Consider the following 18,845-nt stretch of genomic DNA (forward strand, 5'->3'; position numbering starts at 1 on the left):
CCTCTCCGCATTTGTTATGTTTCAACAACAAACCTCTTGTGTTTGTTTGTGTCGCCGTCCTTCGAAAAGTGGCGAAGACGCTCCTCCCACAGGTGCATGGCCAATACTTGGTCACCTCCCATTGTACATTGCTCATAGACACCACCTCGAAAATTATAAGTTATTTATAATTTGAGGTCTAATTTAATTAGTTGAAAAATTGTAAAACTTTTAATACCATATTTACAAATAATTTTTTTACAAGTTATTAGGTAAATTTTTTAAAATTTATTTAAAACTAATTGTGTCACTCAATGATAAAATATATTATTAAAAATAAAAAAAATATATAAAATTAATTGAATCAATAGAAATTTATTTTAATCATAGCAAAAAAGATAAATATAAAAAAATAATAAATTTAAAATATAAAACTTCATAAATATCGAAAAATATTCAGATTACTAAAATTTAATTTCAAACACGATTTAAAAATATTTTATTAATGTGATATTAACTAAATAAAATTAAATATGATAAAAAATCAAATATTTTAAAAAATTCATATTATTCTTTAATTATAATTAAAAAATCATTTAAACAAAAATTTAATAATGCCAATATATATTGTAAAGAATTCAACAAAAGAGAAAGAAACAAACTATATTAATGTAACTTTAACTAATTATTACATCAATCGATAACTTTTAATTCGATAATATTTTCTTAAAATTTATTATTGGATTAAAAGTTCAGTTCATATAGATCATATATACAAAATTTTATACTAATCTTAAAGGCTTAAATATATTTTGTGATTGTAATTTAGCATTTTTTTCCATTTCATTCTTGCAAAATTATTTTTTTATTTTTAGTCCTTATAAATTATCTTTGTTTTGTTTTTCAACCTTATAGTGCTTTAGATAACTTTTTTTTCACTATTAAAAATGTTATTAAAGTGTTTTAAGATCTAAAAATAAAACAAATACAATTTATAAGAATTAAAAACAAAAAAAATCCAAAGAAAAAACACAAAAAATACTAAATTATAAGGATTAAAAATATATTTAAATTTAACATAAAATTATTTATTATCTTATTCATACAAATTAAAATCAATATAATATAAATCCAAAAATATTAGCATTTTACAAATATATTGTTGGAAGTTAAGACTCACTAAATATAATAACTCAAGTGTTTTGGATAATTTTTTCTGCGGTTAAAAACGTTATCTAAAATGTTTTAAAAATTAAAATAAAACAAACATAATTTATAAGAAGTAAAAAAAAATATAATTTTCCAAAAAGACAAGATAAAAAATACTGAATTATAAGAATTAAAATAAATATAATATAAATCCAAAAATATTAGTATTTTTTGACTGAAATAAAACATAAAAAAGTTGATGAATATTTCATGGGACGACATGCATAAACAGTTAGCATCAATATGTTTGTTGACTGTTGAATATTGAAAATTGAAACGTCTATGTTTACAGCTGTACGTACTGATTCCAGGGCGGTACGTAAAGAGAAAAAAGTTCTGATTTTTCAACCAAAATGACAGTGCGTGACTTAATATGGCAGTTTGAGTGTTCAACTTTCCACCATGTGGTCATGACTTGTCTTGCGTGCAGCACCAAAAATCGCTAGTGTTGACTTGTATTTTATTTTACCTTTTTGTCTTTTACTTAAAAACTGTTTTAAAGTTAAAGTTTAAAATATAAGCTTTAAAAAAATGTACTTGTTTGATGATTTTCATTTTTTTTTTCAATTTTAATGATCGATGCCTCTTTCTAAATTAAAAGTTATTTGATAAAAATCTAAATTTATTTTAATGTAAATGTCTCACACAATTATAAAATATTCAAACATAAAAACTTAACTTCAAAATCAATTCTAATCACAGTTAATTTTATAAAACCAATTTCATTCAAAATTAAAATTTTAAAATATCAAAAATATATTTAACTATATTATTTGCTCATTTATTCACATTCTTTTATTTCATTAATGAATAAAATTCAAATTTTTTATTTTAAAAGTGTAAAAAATTATTTTAATTTAGAATAGTTAGTTTAATAGATCATTTATAAATATATATTTTATTATTTATAGTTTTTAATTAAATAAATTTAGGCATTAATTAACAAAGATAAAATATTCCAAAACTTCTATATTATTTTTCAATATTTTTTTAGAAGGTTAAAAATTGAGCTATACGTAATTCAATAAATATAAATTAAATTTAAAATTAAAATTGTAAAAAATTGAAAATTCCATATTTGCTAATTTTAGTGACATTATTTTATTTCTTAAATTAATAAATTTGAAAAATTTTAATTTTAAAAACTAAAAAATAATTTTAATATAATATCATTTAAATAATTTAAATATTAATTTCAAAAGATAAAATATTTTAAAAAGTTCTATAGTATTTTTCAAAAATATTTTCTAGAAGGTTGAAAACTTTATTTAAACGCTATTCAATAATGCCAATGTATATTATAGAGAATTTAATGAATTATCCAAAAAATATATTTAATAAATTTGGTTGTAATTAATAATTAAAAAATATAAGTACAAATTAGAAAAATTGAAAATATGTAATATAAAAATTAAAAATATCTTAAAATATCAAGATTTTATTTGGCTATATTATTTCATCATTTCAGCAACATTATTTTATTTTTTAGTTAATTCAAGTAATGAATATATTCTAAAATATTAAAATATCTAAATATCTCTACTCGATCTAGTCAGGTCGTACAACGGCACACAGATGCACGGTGCAGTTCCTATTTAAACTGATGAGGATCTGCATGCAACAACACAAAAACAAGTCAAAATGGACTTAGTTCTAAACACCACAACAATTGGAGTTGGTGTTGTTTCTCTGATCCTCTTATACTTGTTTTTGTGTCGTCGTTCCTCGAAGAGTGGCGAAGAGGGTCCTCCCACAGTTGCAGGTGCGTGGCCAATAATTGGTCACCTCCCATTGTTGCTTGGTTCAAAGACACCTCATAAAACATTGGGTGACTTGGCTGACAAGTATGGACCCATATTCTCCATCAAGCTTGGTGCAAAAAATGCTGTGGTGGTTAGCAACTGGGAAATGGCTAAAGAATGCTATACCACAAACGACATCGCCGTTTCCTCCCTCCCCAATCTTATCTCTGCTAACCTCTTGTGCTACAACCGATCCATGATACTCGTAGCACCCTACGGTCCCTATTGGCGCCAAATGCGAAAGATTTTAATGTCGGAGTTCCTATCTCCTTCCCGAGTAGAGCAACTACACCATGTTCGCGTCTCTGAAGTTCAAAATTCGATCACGGACCTCTTCGGTGCTTGGCGTAGCAATAAGAATGTTGAGTCCGGCTGTGCCCTGGTGGAGTTGAAGCAATGGTTCTCTCTTCTGGTGTTCAACATGATTCTGCGGATGGTCTGTGGGAAGCGCTATTTCAGCGCTACCACTTCGGATGATGAGAAGGCAAAGAGATGCGTGAAGGCTGTGGATGAGTTCGTGCGTCTCGCCGCCACGTTCACGGTGGGAGATACCATTCCTTATCTGAGATGGTTTGACTTTGGTGGCTATGAGAAGGATATGAGAGAAACTGGGAAGGAATTGGACGAGATTATTGGTGAGTGGTTAGAGGAGCATCGACAAAAAAGAAAAATGGGTGAGAACGTTCAAGACTTCATGAACGTGTTGCTTTCCTTGCTTGAAGGAAAAACTATTGAGGGCATGAATGTTGATATCGTCATCAAATCCTTTGTATTGGTATGCATACTCTTCATTCATCTACTTGTTACCATGTTAATTAATCAGCACCAGGTCAAGACTTTAATTAATTTTTTGGTCTTAAAAATGGATAAACTTTGAAAAGATGGATAAGAAATATAATGGATAAATATATTTCTCTTTCAACAAAGTGACTTTATTTCAAAATCTCTCTTTTCACATGCATTTTCTCTATATGTGTATCTTCTTCATTAATACTTTTATCTATTTATAGTGAAGATTATCATGAATTATAATAAATAATTTATTTTAAAAGTTGAAACAAAAATAACTTTCAATGTATTCATTTAAATAAATTTCATCTAATAAAATGTAATCTTTCACTTTGCATTTAAACCACTTAAACCTTAGTGATAAAAATTTAATTTCCACTATACATTAAATATAACTTATGTTTTGACTTGAAACTCTACATTATACATATTGTGGAGTTGGAAATTAGGTTCTAATATGTGCTAACAATGCAAATATAGAGCATGACCGAAACAAGGGAGAGATCCATGATGAAACTTTGAAAGAGATGAAAAACCTTGTTATTTTGCTCTTAAAAACGATTTTCGTAGCTCACTTTTCTCTCAAGAAACTTCCAAAAATGAATATGGATTAGAGTGACATTGTTGGGTGGTTAGAAGTTCGTTATTTACAGCCGAGAACAATAATAATTTAATAATAATTTATTATTATTGTCTCATGAAAATCAATTATTTTGATCTTAAAATTATTTGGGTTTTAGTTTGATCAAGATAATAGATTATTTTTTGCATTGATCTATTATTTGCACATTTGTGCCAAATCTCAAAATATAGCGGAGTTAAAATAGTTGATTATTTTGTTTCATAATTGATTAATTTGTTGTTCGAGAGCCAATTTATTCCATAATCAATGATGTATATGTATCTAATATGTAGTGCAGCAAAAGTGTGCATTGCAGTATGCATTTATATCATCAATTGAAGATCATGTGGATTTATGGTTTACATTGTAGTCCTGTACTGTATTTGGAGTTAATGTATTCAAAGCACATAGAGTCTTTCATTTAATCTCCTTTTTTCTATTTGGCGTGGTGTATATATCTTCATGCATGTAACCAATCAATAACACGTCTTGTGCCAGGATTGGTAATTTATCACTTCAATAAAATATTTTTACACCTTCAAAAAGCATTAAAAAAATAAAAAATCATAAATACAATGATGCAAATATCCTATTCATTTTCTTCATTTCTTAATTTACAAACCCCCACTAATTACACATTCATTTGGATTACGTATTTGATTTACAGACAATAATTCAAGCAGCAACCGAGGCAAGCATTACGACTCTTGTATGGGCAACAAGTTTGATATTGAATAATCCAAGTGTACTAGAAAAACTTAAAGCCGAACTAGACATCCAAGTTGGAAAAGAGAGATACATATGTGAGTCTGATTTAAGTAAGTTAACATATCTTCAAGCTGTAGTCAAAGAAACTTTAAGATTGTACCCTCCAGGTCCTCTCTCAAGACCTCGTGAGTTTGAAGAGGATTGCACTATAGGTGGCTACACTGTAAAAAAGGGAACTCGTCTAATTACAAATCTTTCCAAGATCCACACAGATCATAATGTTTGGTCAAATCCATTAGAGTTTAAACCAGAAAGGTTTCTTACCACTGATAAAGATATTGACATGAAGGGTCAACATTTTCAGCTATTACCATTTGGAAGTGGTAGGAGGATTTGTCCTGGAGTAAACTTAGGCCTTCAAACAGTTCATTTGACACTTGCTAGTTTTTTGCATTCCTTTGAAGTCTTAAATCCATCAACTGAACCTCTTGATATGACTGAAGTCTTTGGAGTAACCAACTCTAAAGCCACTTCACTTGAAATTCTTATTAAACCACGTCTATCTCCTAGTTGTTATGAAAGTATGTAATATTTAATTATGTGTTAGTTGTGTGAACCTTCTGTGTGTATTGTTGATTGTTAAACTATACATGTAATCTGTTTTAAAACAAACCTGGTTTGCCTTGTAAACTATTCGAAAATTATGTATTTTATTGCTTTAATCTCATTTGAATAATCATGAAGGAAGAGATTGATGGTGTTTTCTTCAATATTCATTTGTTATTTATTATTTCTCTGCAACATGTTACACATGCGCAAAAAAATTTACACGGTTTTCATAATTAGATTAATAAATAGTTCTTTTAAAATTAAAGTAAGACTTTGTATGTTGAATTTTGAGTGAATGTAACAAGGGTGTTACATTTCGGCAACAACAAACGTAAACAGAAACACAACAGAACACATATAAGGACTTTTCCGAGAATCTAGTGTTTTTTGGAGAATATCGAAGATCCGAGAATCTAGTGGTTTTTGGAGAATATCGAAGAATGAAAAGATACATAGAAAGTACAAAAGAATCAAACATTTTTATTTATTTATAAATCACGTGTCTGATTTTGGAATACTGACACAGCATTTTAGGTTTTGTGCTGCTGAATCAATGTGGTTTTGGGCTAAAACTTCTAGCACTCTCACTGTTGTTTTCTGCTGTAGTTCCATGATTGCATTGTTCCATAGCCATGAACAATGTTTTATGGTATCAATTAGTTGGTCCTCCTCCAAAATGTTTGTTTTAAATATCCAAGAAATTCCAGGCCAACCTTTTTCGTATTTAATTTTGTGAATTTATATTCGTGTGAAATGGGTAAAAAGCGTTTTTTATCGTTAAAATGAAATCAATTTTAATTTGTGATTACGGAAATTGTAGACTAAAGCAATTATTGACCATCTAATCTACATGTAGTGAAACATGATTCAATTATTGACAAAAGTCCTAGTCCCAAAGCAATAGAAGACAGGGAGGTCAAGATTGTGCATGGGATTCAATATCCCTTAAGCAAGGGCCCAAAAGAGGTAAAAATTGAAGAAGAAGAAGATACAAACAAAAACCAACAAATGCCACTGCTACTGTCATGACAAGGCTCACCCTCTCCGTGGTTTGGCGGAATCTCATGAGAAATCCTTAGACATACGCGATTCTTTTTGGATTAGCATGATCTCACTACTACAAACTCTTGATTCTACGACGTGCTTTCAAGGACGGTGGTCCAAAAAACGTCGTTGTTTAACAGGTGGTGACATTTTAGTAAATATGCGCTTTATTTCAACATTTTTACCGAAAATGACGTCATCTTCCAATTACAATGACGCGTTTAATAGGCACCATTGTTGAACTGGATTACCCAACAACGGGTTTTATAAGCACCGTCTTTGTATGTTGGTAAATTTAATCTTTCCCTCGCGTACTCTCACAGTTTAGCTAGCCTGCACTACCTGAGTACTTTTGCGCCCTTAAGCTTTGTCTCTGTAAGTTGGTTGTTGTCGTGAAGCACACCAACAGTGTCATCGTTGTCGTCGACCATTCTCCATCACTGTCGTGGGTCATTTTCCATCACTGTCGTCGACCATTCAGCTCCATCACCGTTGTGGGTCAGCTTCCAGGTCATGTTCCTTTCTCCCTTTCTTTCTTATACATAGTCTTTGAGGTAAGAGGGCTTTGTGGTGCCCCTCCTTGAATTTGGTTGTATCTACACCCATGTTCTTTGCGCAATCATATAGCTTGCTGCATTTGAAAGAAACTCGATTAGGGTTGGAAGTATGATGGAACTGTGTAAATGCAACGAGGCATCTGTTCTGTCTACGAAATATTTAATCTTTATTGTAGACTAAAAGTCTAGTTTCCCTTTTGATGAGATTCAACCAACAATCTGTGCAAACATATATGACTCTTGGAGAACTTGTTAAAATACTAATTCCTTGGACTTAATTTTATTTAACTTAGGCTTATACCTGTTTGATGAGGGGACTGACAACATCATATAGCTGTGATCCTTAGTATTGACAAAAGTTGGATGTTGTTCTGGCTTATTAGTCTTTGTGTATGGTGTGCATTGCAATAATGCAATTAAGAGTTCATAAGGTTAAAAAATATTAGGTTTAATTAGTGTGCATTCAAAGCTTATTGTATGTAATGTGTGTTAAAATAAGGTGTAGATGTTCCCTTTGAGTTTTGTTTACATATAAAAACATATAAGTTAAGCTTTTAAGAGAGTTGGTCGTTCACATGGTATAAAAGTTTGTTGATCCAGTTGTAAAGAGTTTCATCCTTGGTGCCCTCACATTAAGGTCTTTGATATAATTTAAGCTTTTAAGAGAGTTAGCTTTCACTTTGCCTTGAAGCTGTTAAACTCAGACCTACCAATTAACCTGATTGGCGAGGGTAGCTGCTAACAGGGGGGCTAGTGGTATTGATGGGTTACTTAGCACAGCCATTGGTTTTGCCGTAGGATGCAACCCAAAGGTAAGTTTTTAGATTTTGAGAACTACCTGCTGGTTGCTGTAGTTAACTGTCTCTTGTAGGATTATAATATTAGTTTAAAATAAGAAACTTTTATATTAAGGATATTCTATTAAGTTGTATGTCTTATTTGGGGAAATAATGAAAAACACAAAGTGTATGTCCATTGCTGCTGTAGTATTTTGCTATAAGAGAACAGGGAACACAAGATTCATTACTTCCATTTATTTGTTAGAAACTTCATCTCTTTCCTTTGATTCTTTGACAATTGTTTTTCCATATATTTTTTGCTTCAATTGTTTACCATATTTTCCTTTCTCTTTTTAATAGTTGCTTTTAATTTCACAATTCCATTCAGGTGTTGTGTGTAATTGAAGATATTTCTTTATTACATGATACTAACGGTCTAACAATTTTGAACCAGCGGTAGGAAATTATCTACCAAATATTCACTTCATATAATGTTTGTTTATGCATTGTTTTGGAAATGCTTGTCCTAGTATATTGTTATACACTTCATGGGGCGGGAATGGTAAATAATGATGATGATGGTTTGTGGGGTTTGCTTAAAATTAATATGAATATGAGGGTATACAGAGAGAGACAGAGACAGAGGAGAGACAAGGAAAGAAATATATTTTGAGATTGTGTTTTTTTTTTTTGGTTGATACCTATAGTGGAAAAAGGATTGGAGGGGGACCTAATACAAAAAGACAAATTCATAAGAGAGAGGTACAGAAAACATGGTTGGCCTTCTTGTTTTTGACAGAAAACATGGTCAAACATGACAACATTATATATGTCCCCTCATGTCACAAATCTGAAAGTGAAGTTACATGAATCTAAAATCAATAGAGGTATCACTATGAGTAGAGAGCTGTTTAACAAATTGCACTACTCCCTTTTTGTTTTATTTTTTTTATTTAAGATAGATATATTAAAATTAAGGAAATTATTAGACAGTATGAGTTATTACAAATTATATATTTGACCCTTGATTTATTGCTACATATACAGTGATTTTAAAGCTTTGGAAAAATTGTTCCATGCTTGAGAAAAAATGTTTCTTAATTTTCAAATTGTTTTTTATAGTGTGTAACTAACATTGTTTGCATGACTTCCATTAGGGGGCCTAACCTGAAAATTTAATTGAACACTATAGCCCAGGAACAAACAAATAAAAACACTTTACCTTTCCCTGCATTGATGCACGGATGGTAGATGCTAATTGAATCCCAACTCCAATTCCAATAACATTAAAGAGAGTTGAAAATGCCTCTCCTTTAGCAAATAGGTCACCGAGATTTCCTTCTTTGGCAAATGAAGAATATATAGGCAACCTTGTTGCTCTTGCTGAAACAACTACCATCCCCTGATAACTCCATAATAGTCTCCATCGTTTAGGTTCAGAATCCATTGTACCTCCCCAATTGCTACATATTAGCTTCCCTACATGTCGCATTCTATCCTTTAAAATATGGATGTAAGAAGGACAAAAATGTTAAGCCGTAGACAAATGCCACTATTACTGGTTCGGAGTTCATCATTTTCTTGAAACATACACTGCAACTAATTTTCTTTATCCAATAAGTTCTCCTTTAATTTCATGTTGTGAGCAGTTGTTTCCTTAAGAGCTTCCTGCATTTGGATTGCCTCAGCTGCAACTTCCTTTAGTTTTTCCTTCAACTGAGCTTTTTCCTCCCTTTTGGCATTAGCTTCTTGCTCAGTTTCTTTAAGCAAATAAAGCAATATTTTTATTTCTTTTTCCAAGGACACCTTCTCTTCTTCATTTTTCTTCATGCAGCTGACTAGTTGAACCTCTCTCTGCTCCCACTCAGCCTCATCAAGCATGGAATAGAGAGAATAGCATGAGTTACATTATCGTTTCCTATTGAAATCACACCTCTTGAGTTCTAAAAGTATGGCATGGGATATTGGATTTCATGGTTTACCTGTAGGCAAAGACAATTCAAACAATTAGGCGTAGGCAAAGGACAAATGCGATGAGTCCTAGCAGTGAAATCCAAATATAAATAACTTTATCAAACAATTAAGAGTAAGGCTGGAGATGGTGATGCACATCCCTATTGACAAAAGCTAAGTGAAGAATCTGTGTTTGAGAGGGAACCCACCTACAAGTAAGAGACACACTGCTAAAGATGAAATGAAAGATGTTGTGTTCCAAATGAGGAATTTTCCATATTCATTAGGGTAAACAACAACTAGGATAGATTCTCCAGGACATGGATTATTATCTGCTTTGTTTACTGGACATTGAACAACTCCACTCTCGTTTCCGGGTCTAACTCCACCTGGTGGATTTAAAGCACTTTGAAAGGTCATTGTTGCGATCACCGTAGACAACAAACTCAACATTCCCCTCATGTCCTTCAACCATTCATCCTTATCCTTATGTGCCAGCCAATTCCCTACACTTTTTAAAGCTTTTCTCCACCCTTTCACCTCTTGTTCATCTTTCCTCTTGCTTTCAACGTTCATAGTAACTGATCGATCTCTCCTACCTACCTGCTTCAACCAAATTAACAAATATATATATATATATACTTCCATGTTAGATCTGTAATTGCATGCATATATGGCTTATTAAATTTCATTTTCTTATGTCGTTCAACCAAATTACATCAAGTTACAAGTATGGCTAGAAAATAGAATCAGTACAACTACATATATTTTTAATAATGATACCTAAAGAAGAGATTAGACATTGAGAAGCATATTAAACTTAGATATAAGTTGACTAGAAGTCATTAATGATGGAAGCTTGCTTGTGGGGCTTCTATGGAGGCTGGATCTTTGAGCTTCAATGAGGTCCTTTAATGGTGATTTTCCACTATGGAGATGCAGCGGAAGAGAAAGGAGAAAAGGTGAGAGGAGGCGCCATCCACTAAGGAATAAGCCATGGAAGAAGGAGCTTCACCACCAAGATGAGCCTTGGATAAGAAGCTTGGAGAGGATGCTTCAATGGAGGAAAAGAAAGAGGGAGAGAAAGAGAGAGGGGGGAGCACAAAATTGAAGAAAGAAAAAGGGAGAGAAGTTGAACTTTGAGTTGTGTCTCACAAGACTCTCATTCATCAAAGTTTCAATAAGTGTTACACATGCTTCTATTTATAGACTAGGTTGCTTCCTTTAGAAGCTTTCTTGAGAAAACTTCCTTGAGAAACTTCTTTGAGAAAACTTCCTTGGCAAGCTAGAGCTTAGCTACACACACCCCTCTCATAACTAAGCTCACCTCCTTGAGAAGCTTCCTTGAGAAGATTCCTAAAGAAGCTAGAGCTTAGCTACACACACCTTTCTAATAGCTAAGCTCACCTCCTTGAGATGAGAAGCTAGAGCTTAGCTACACACCCCCTATAATAGCTAAGCTCACCCCCATGACAAAATACATGAAAAAACAAAAAAAATCCCTACTACAAAGATTACTCAAAATGCCTCGAAATACAAGGCTAAAACCCTATACTACTAGAATGGCCAAAATACAAGACCTAAACGAAGGAAAAACTTATTCTAATATTTACAAAGAAGAGTGGATCTAACCTTGACCCATGGGCTCAAAAATCTATCCTAAGGTTCATGAGAACCCTAGGGCCTTCTTTAGTAGCTCTAACCCAAGCCTCTTGGAGTCTTCTATCCAATACCCTTTGGGGGTAGGATTGCATCAATTAAGACTCAAGTAAATGCTAAATAAAAATAATGCTTCCATAATCAAGAGTAAATTATTAAATCTAATTATCTGATATTTTTATTTCTTTTTTTCATTATATCATATAACAAGTAAATATGTAAATGTACCTTTCCCTTGCTATGGTATATATGATAGGTGAGAAAACCAACTGCATGCCGAAATGTGTTTTTCTGATGACAGGAAAGGCAAATATATATAGTTGCAAAATCCTTCAAAAAGCTAAGAAATAAGGGAAAAGTGGGAATTTTCTAAAAATTCAGATGTGTTTTGGATTAATTAGTTGTCAAAAGAGCAATTTAATCATTGATGATGGTAAACTCAGTTTCATGTTGGAATATGTTTATTGAAAAGTGAATTTACAATAATATGTTTTGTTTAGATTGCCTAAACAATTGCTTAAATTAATTGCCTAAACAATTGTATAATTAATTAATAAAACAATATGATATAATTTATTTATATATGATACTAGGGGAAAGGAGAGGCATGCACGCACGTAATGTCTTTTTATAAATAAAATGAAAACAAGAGAGGAAAATGAAGGAGATTAAATAAAACATGAGTGAACAGTTAATGCTGTGCTAGTTACATAATAAAAAAGAGATAACATATTAAAAAAAAATGTACACCAAAACGAAATATTTATATTTTAGTATATATGTTGTATATACAATAAAATAAAAGTCAAGAAGAAGAGAGAGAGAGAGAAAAAAAAATGAGGTAAAATATAATACGACAGTGAACAGTTAAGCCAATGTTTAGAAATACTAGTGGAGGTTCAACGTACATTTTCTTTTTGGACAGTTTCAACGCACGTTTAAAGAAGGATTTCTTGGTGTTTTTTGTGTTGAACGTACATTCACATGGGTTGGAAGGTTTTTCCAAACACACTAGATAACTATGTGGCAGTTACTTAATAAAAATTACAGATAAAAATGTCAAAAAAAGATAAACATCAGGAGAAGCTTAATTCTAATCAAACTTAATGGGGTTTTTCCAAACACACTATATATATATATGATTTTTATGATGGGGTTTGAAATTAATGGGAAGGGGAAGCTTAATTCTAATCAAACTTCTGAAAAATGCTGGAAAAGGTATTGGTAATGTGGTCAATTTATTGTGCAGAGTATATGTGCTATATTGAGCTTTGCAAAGGCAGAAATTTTACAGAATTTTCTTGATTGAACACAATATTAGCAAAAGAGAAAATTCTAGCTTGGTCCAGGAGAATTTCTTCTACGAGAAAGCATAGCCGCCTAAATAAAGCTTAGGACCCGCACACAAAATAAAAAGCCATAATTATTTAATAGTGGATTTGCTTTTTCTTTGTGTTGGAAGAATATATCCTCCTTCGGGATCTTAAAGAATCTTTTATGCAGCTGACTAGTTGAACCTCTCTCTGCTCCCACTCAGCCTCATCAAGCATGGAATTGTATTTTTCATTAGTAGCTTTTAAGACAAACTTTAAGTCTTCAATCTGGGCATCATAACTTTCACTTTCAGGTTGGCTGTGAAGTAGATTTTCTTTGGCTTCTCTAGCTTTTGCAGATACTTCATGTAATGCAGAACCTAAGCTCTCCATTGCCTTTTTACTCTTTTGTTCTTCATCCCTAGAATTCTCCACTTCACAGATAACTTTGTTTTTCTCTTCTAATAAGGTATGCACACTAGAAGAAGCAATAGGGACTAAAACAATGTTTGTTGTGCTTGCATGGCATTGATTGTGTTGAACTATTTTCTAGTTTGTGATACTGCTAGCAAGTAGGAATTGGTCATTTGGTTTACTGCAATCTACTCTAACTCTATAATTGTAGCATGATAAAGAAAGTTTGAACAAGTAGATTATAGATTATTATGTACAAGGGCTTTTTAACATGTCTCATGATATTCCTTATAGTCGTACCACTCATATAATATTCTTATTTTTGTTTTTTTCATTTAATTTTGGGGCTATTAGGAAACTTCGGTAACCTACTTCTTGGCAATGGGAGTGATTCTTAATTCTGTCTCTGTCTCTGTCTCTCTCTCTCTCTCTCTCTCTCTCTATATATATATATATATATATATATATATGTTTATTATAGTTTTTTCACATAGTTATGTTGACATAATTATTATTGAAATTATAGTTCTGATTTACGTCTTCTGGGCTTCCCAGCCAACGATTTTCACAATAGCTTTCTTCCTCAATTCACTCTAGTGTTGTACATCTGAATATAAGAGTATTCGAAGGTTCCACTTCTTTATTGAATGTTATGCAGATATTGATCATTTGTTAACAATAATAGACATTCATTTTGGTGCTAACTAGCTTGCAGATAAAATTTGTTGGTCAGGATGCTCACAATATTGTTGTAGCTATAGCTGTATGTGTTTGTTCTCCTCGGGACCCTTAGGTTGGTATTTTGATTTTAATGTGATAAGAAATGTAGTTAGTTAAATTTTGAAATTGATTTGTGTGTCCCGACATCCAAAACTTGTGTATGTCCGTACATGTTTTTGTGATGCTCTAATATAGGAGCAACTGATCTGCCTCCATATCATCCCTAGGTTGGTTTTACTCTCATCAGTCATCCTTAGTGTGCAAAGTGATATCAATGCTTTGAAGTCATTGGAGTGAAGGAAGGATTCTATAGACTTTTCTTTTTCACCATTTTCATCAAAGCTTCTTTCTTTGTCTCTTTTCCATTCTTCAGAGTTTCTGGTACCTTCATACTGGTCAGGTAAGCACTAACGGCAATTTGATGATTCCTATTTGAAGTTGAGGTTTTTGATGATGCTGCCATGCTGCAACTCAGACTGTGTCGTTTTGAATTCTTTGACAAGGGAGAAGGGAGACACAAAAGAATTCAGGCGGTTAGTCCTTCATTCTTTTGGAAAAGGGAGAAGAGAGACACAAAAAGAATTCAGGCGGTTAGTCCTTGGCGAATTCTTTTTGGCAAAGGGAGAAGGGAATGAAAAAGATGAATAACACAAGTTTTTGAACAAAGAACTTTTCTTGGAAGACAAAGTTTTGAAAAAAAACTTTTAGAAAGATGAAGAGAAGATGAAACCAGAAAGTTCTGAAAGAAATGAAAGAAGATGTTGAAAGATAGATTGAAAGATAGAATGATTGAAAGAGATGATAGATATGAATTATTTTGTTTCATGCCAAGGTCACATTTATAGTTTCTTGATGACTCAAGTCAAAACTTGTAACTCTTGGCAATTCCTTTAAAACTAATCACTTAAAAAGATATGACTTTTGAAAGAATCTTCAGAAACAAGTCACTTTAAGAAATGTGACTTTTGGAATTCAGTCATGATGCAACCTCGAACAACAGTAGACCAACAAAGGTCTGTTGGTATCTTCCAATAATACCAAGGTTTAAGCGTTTGTTTGCTAATGGAGATGATGCAAAACACTTGAGGTGGCATGTAGAAGGCAGAAAAAATGATGGATTGCTCTGGCATCCAGCTGATAGTCCACAATGGGAAGAATTTGATCATTTGTATCCTGATTTTGGGAATGAGCCAAGAAATATCAGGGTTGCTGTTGCTTTAGATGGAATGAATCCATTTGGTAATTTAAGCATGAATCACAGTTCATGGCCTGTTTTGCTTATGATTTACAACCTCCCTCCTTGGTTGTGCATGAAGCGAAAATACATAATGCTTTGCATGATGATTCAGGTCCAAGACAGCCAGGGAATGATATTGACGTGTATCTGGCTTCGTTAATTGAAGAGTTGACAACATTATGGGAAGACAGGGTTGATGTCTGGGATGCTAATCTGCAGCAGACGTTTAGTTTGCGTGCAATGGTTTTCTGTACCTTAAATGACTATCCAGCATATGACAATTTAAGTGGTTATAGTGTGAAAGGCCATCACGTATCTCCTATATGTGAGAAAAATACTACATTCTTACAACTAAAACATGGCAAGAAGACAGTATACACAAGGCACTGAAGATTTTTGAACCAGTATCATCCATATTGACGATTGAAGAAATCTTTTAATGGATCTCAGGAAATTGAAAGTGCGCTGAAATCATTAGATGGAAAACAAGTTTATGATCATGTGAAGGACATCATAACTATCTTCGGAAAGACACAAAAGAAATATGGAACTGAGACAAACATATGGAAGAAAAGGTCCATATTCTTTGATCTTCCATACTGGTCTGATCTTCATGTTAGACATTGTATAGACGTCATGCATGTGGAGAAAAATGTTTGTGATAGTTTAATTGACACCCTCCTTAACATTAAAGGAAAAACAAAGGATGGTTTGAAGTCTCGTCAGGACTTGGTCGAAATGGGTATACGAGAGCAGTTGCATCCAATCTCACAAGGTTCCCGAATGTATCTACCCCCAGCATGTCACACAATGTCAACAAACGAGAAGAGGAGTTTTTGTCGTTGTTTGCGCATGCTAAAAGTTCCACAAGGATACTCTTCAAATATCTAGAGCCTTGTGTTCGTCAAGGATTTGAAATTGGTTGGCTTGAAATCCCATGATTGTCATGTACTAATGCAACAACTATTACCTGTAGCGATTCAGGGAATCTTGCCTGACAAAGTTCGGGTTGCCATAACACATCTATGCTTTGTGTTTAATGCTATATGTAGCAAAGTGATTGACCCAGCAACATTAGATGAATTGGAGAACGAGGCTGCCATTGTCCTTTGTCAAATGGAAATGTATTTCCCTCCATCATTTTTCGACATAATGGTTCATTTAATCGTTCATCTAGTAAGGGAGATCCGACTGTGTGGTCCTATTTTCTTATGGTGGATGTATCCAATTGAGCGTTACATGAAAGTGTTAAAAGGGTATACAAAGAATCAACACCAACCAGAAGCTTCGATTATCGAAAGGTATGTTGCTGAAGAGTGTATCGAGTTTTGCTCCCAGTATATTGAAGGTGGTAAAGCGGTGGGCCTTCCTGAAACTCGTCATGGTCAAACAATAGGGGGTAAGGGTACACGAGGATTCAATGTTGTGACAATGACTCGACACGAGGTCTCACAAGCGCATTTGTATGTATTAACAACTCAACTGAGGTCATTCCATACATAGATGCTCACAAAAAAAATGACTGAAATGAACCCAAAAATGAACATGATGAGGATTTTGCAAGAGCATATTAAAAATTTCATTAACTGGTTCAGGGAAACAATATTTTCCGTTGACGGTGCTTTGAAAATGTTAAGGTTGTTGGATGTTGGTCCAAATCTTATTGTAGCAACTTGGAAAGGGTATGATATCAACAATTATTCCTTCTACACCAAGTCTGAAGATGACAAAAGCACAATGCAAAACAGTGTTGTGAGTGTTGATGCCGACTCCGATCACTTTTCTAGTGCATCATACAACAATCCAATTCGAGCAACCATGCGTTACTTTGGAGTAATTCAAGAAATTTGGGAGCTTGGCTATATTGAATTTAGACCATTTTTTTTAAGTGTAAGTGGGTCAATGCCAATACCGGTGTTCGTCAAGACGAATTTGGATTTACCTTAGTAGACCTAAATAAGGTGGCTTATGTGGATGAACCTTTCATTATGGCACAACAAGCAAGACAACTGTTTTACGTCCAAGATCCTTGCGATTCAAGATATTCAGTGGTTCTACAAGGCAGACAAAGCGGTTTAAATGACTCACTCGATCATTGCACAGTTGACATTTGTGAAACACCACCTTTTTCCACCAAAATGCCTTATATCAATGAATCAGAGTGTGTGGATGCCGTACACGCAAATCGCAATGATCATGATGAAGGACCATGGGAACTAATGTAAAATCCTCTTTCCTTTTATGTTGGCAAATTTATTATTGTTCATGTTTCAATTTTTATTTCAATATGGTCTTTGTTTGTGATTACTGTTAACATTTTAGTTTTTTTTACAGGATCATGGGAACTCCACCAGCATCCCCTCTGCAGTCAAATGTGCATTCAGAGGCGGCGTCTAGGAATACTAGACGATTGACACGTCTAACGAGGTTGACTTTCAGAACGTTGGATTAGCCTAGACCAGTTGTGAACGTTGACGATGCAACTGGACGAGCATCGGGCCCAAATAAAGAAATATTCCACAGCTATCTAAGGGTCGTAGCTAGAGAAAAAATTCCAATTGTACATAATAGTTGGATGGATGTACCAGACTCCCTGAAGGAGCTTGTACGGAATGACATTTTGGTAAGTTTCGTTATCTATAACTATATTGTTAAAAAGCTTTAAATGTTTTAAAGTATGCATATATTAGTAAACAAATTGTCCTGTAGGCGAAATTTGATATCCCAAAAGCCCTTAATGCAAAGAAGAAGCTTATGTCCAGTGTCGCCACTAGATGGAGGCAGTTTAAATCACCCCTCACCATAAAATTTGTGTATAGTAATTTTGAGGGGGAACAACAAGAATATCCTTCACTCAAATATGGCCTAGATCCACAAGCATGGCAGGAATTTGCGGCAACCTGCAAAACGCCTAACTGGCAGGTTAGATGTTAATGTTTTTTAATTTTTATAGTCTCTTGTAATTATAAAGGCAATTAAATTTTATTCATACGACAACTATATGGTACTCCACAGGGAATCATAAAGAAGATGCAGGAAATCCAAAAATTCAATGAGTGTCCGCATTTACTTTCCCGTGGCGGATATGATTTGCTAGAAAAGAAGTTGTTAGACGAGAAAATAAAGAAAAGAAAATGTGATGCAATGATGAATGACGATGCACAAGTAATTAATGACCCCCCATCTCCCATTAAAAGACACGTCAAGTGGAAGATGACACGCACTAAGCCATATGGGCAGATGACATCTCAGGCGGCACAAGAAATATCTGATAAAACTGTTAGTTGCTAGTTAAATTTTAATTACAATTATTTAAATTTTTGCTTCATTGGTTATTTGTGTTTGACTTATAATTACTATTAATTTGATGTTGTCAACGATTATACTAACTTGAACGATGTGAATTTTTTGTTTCATGTAGGACTCGTTAGAATAACAAATGTCACAAGAT

General features: G+C 33.1%; 1 protein-coding gene and 1 pseudogene across 1 annotated transcript; one reads left to right on the forward strand and one right to left on the reverse strand.

Annotated features, from left to right (window-relative positions):
• Positions 1–2,806: 2,806 nt before the first annotated feature.
• LOC114386698 (cytochrome P450 82A2-like) lies at positions 2,807–5,879 on the forward strand. The gene is made up of 2 exons (XM_028346736.1): positions 2,807–3,765; positions 5,069–5,879. Exons 1-2 carry the CDS (start codon positions 2,830–2,832, stop codon positions 5,696–5,698), a joined length of 1,566 nt encoding a protein of 521 aa, XP_028202537.1. The 5' UTR covers positions 2,807–2,829; the 3' UTR covers positions 5,699–5,879.
• A 4,197-nt stretch (positions 5,880–10,076) lies between these two features.
• LOC114386699 lies at positions 10,077–12,004 on the reverse strand (annotated as a pseudogene).
• Positions 12,005–18,845: the final 6,841 nt, after the last annotated feature.

This window comes from Glycine soja, chromosome 15 (assembly GCF_004193775.1).
Source record: "Glycine soja cultivar W05 chromosome 15, ASM419377v2, whole genome shotgun sequence".
Classification (NCBI taxonomy): Eukaryota; Viridiplantae; Streptophyta; class Magnoliopsida; order Fabales; family Fabaceae; genus Glycine; species Glycine soja.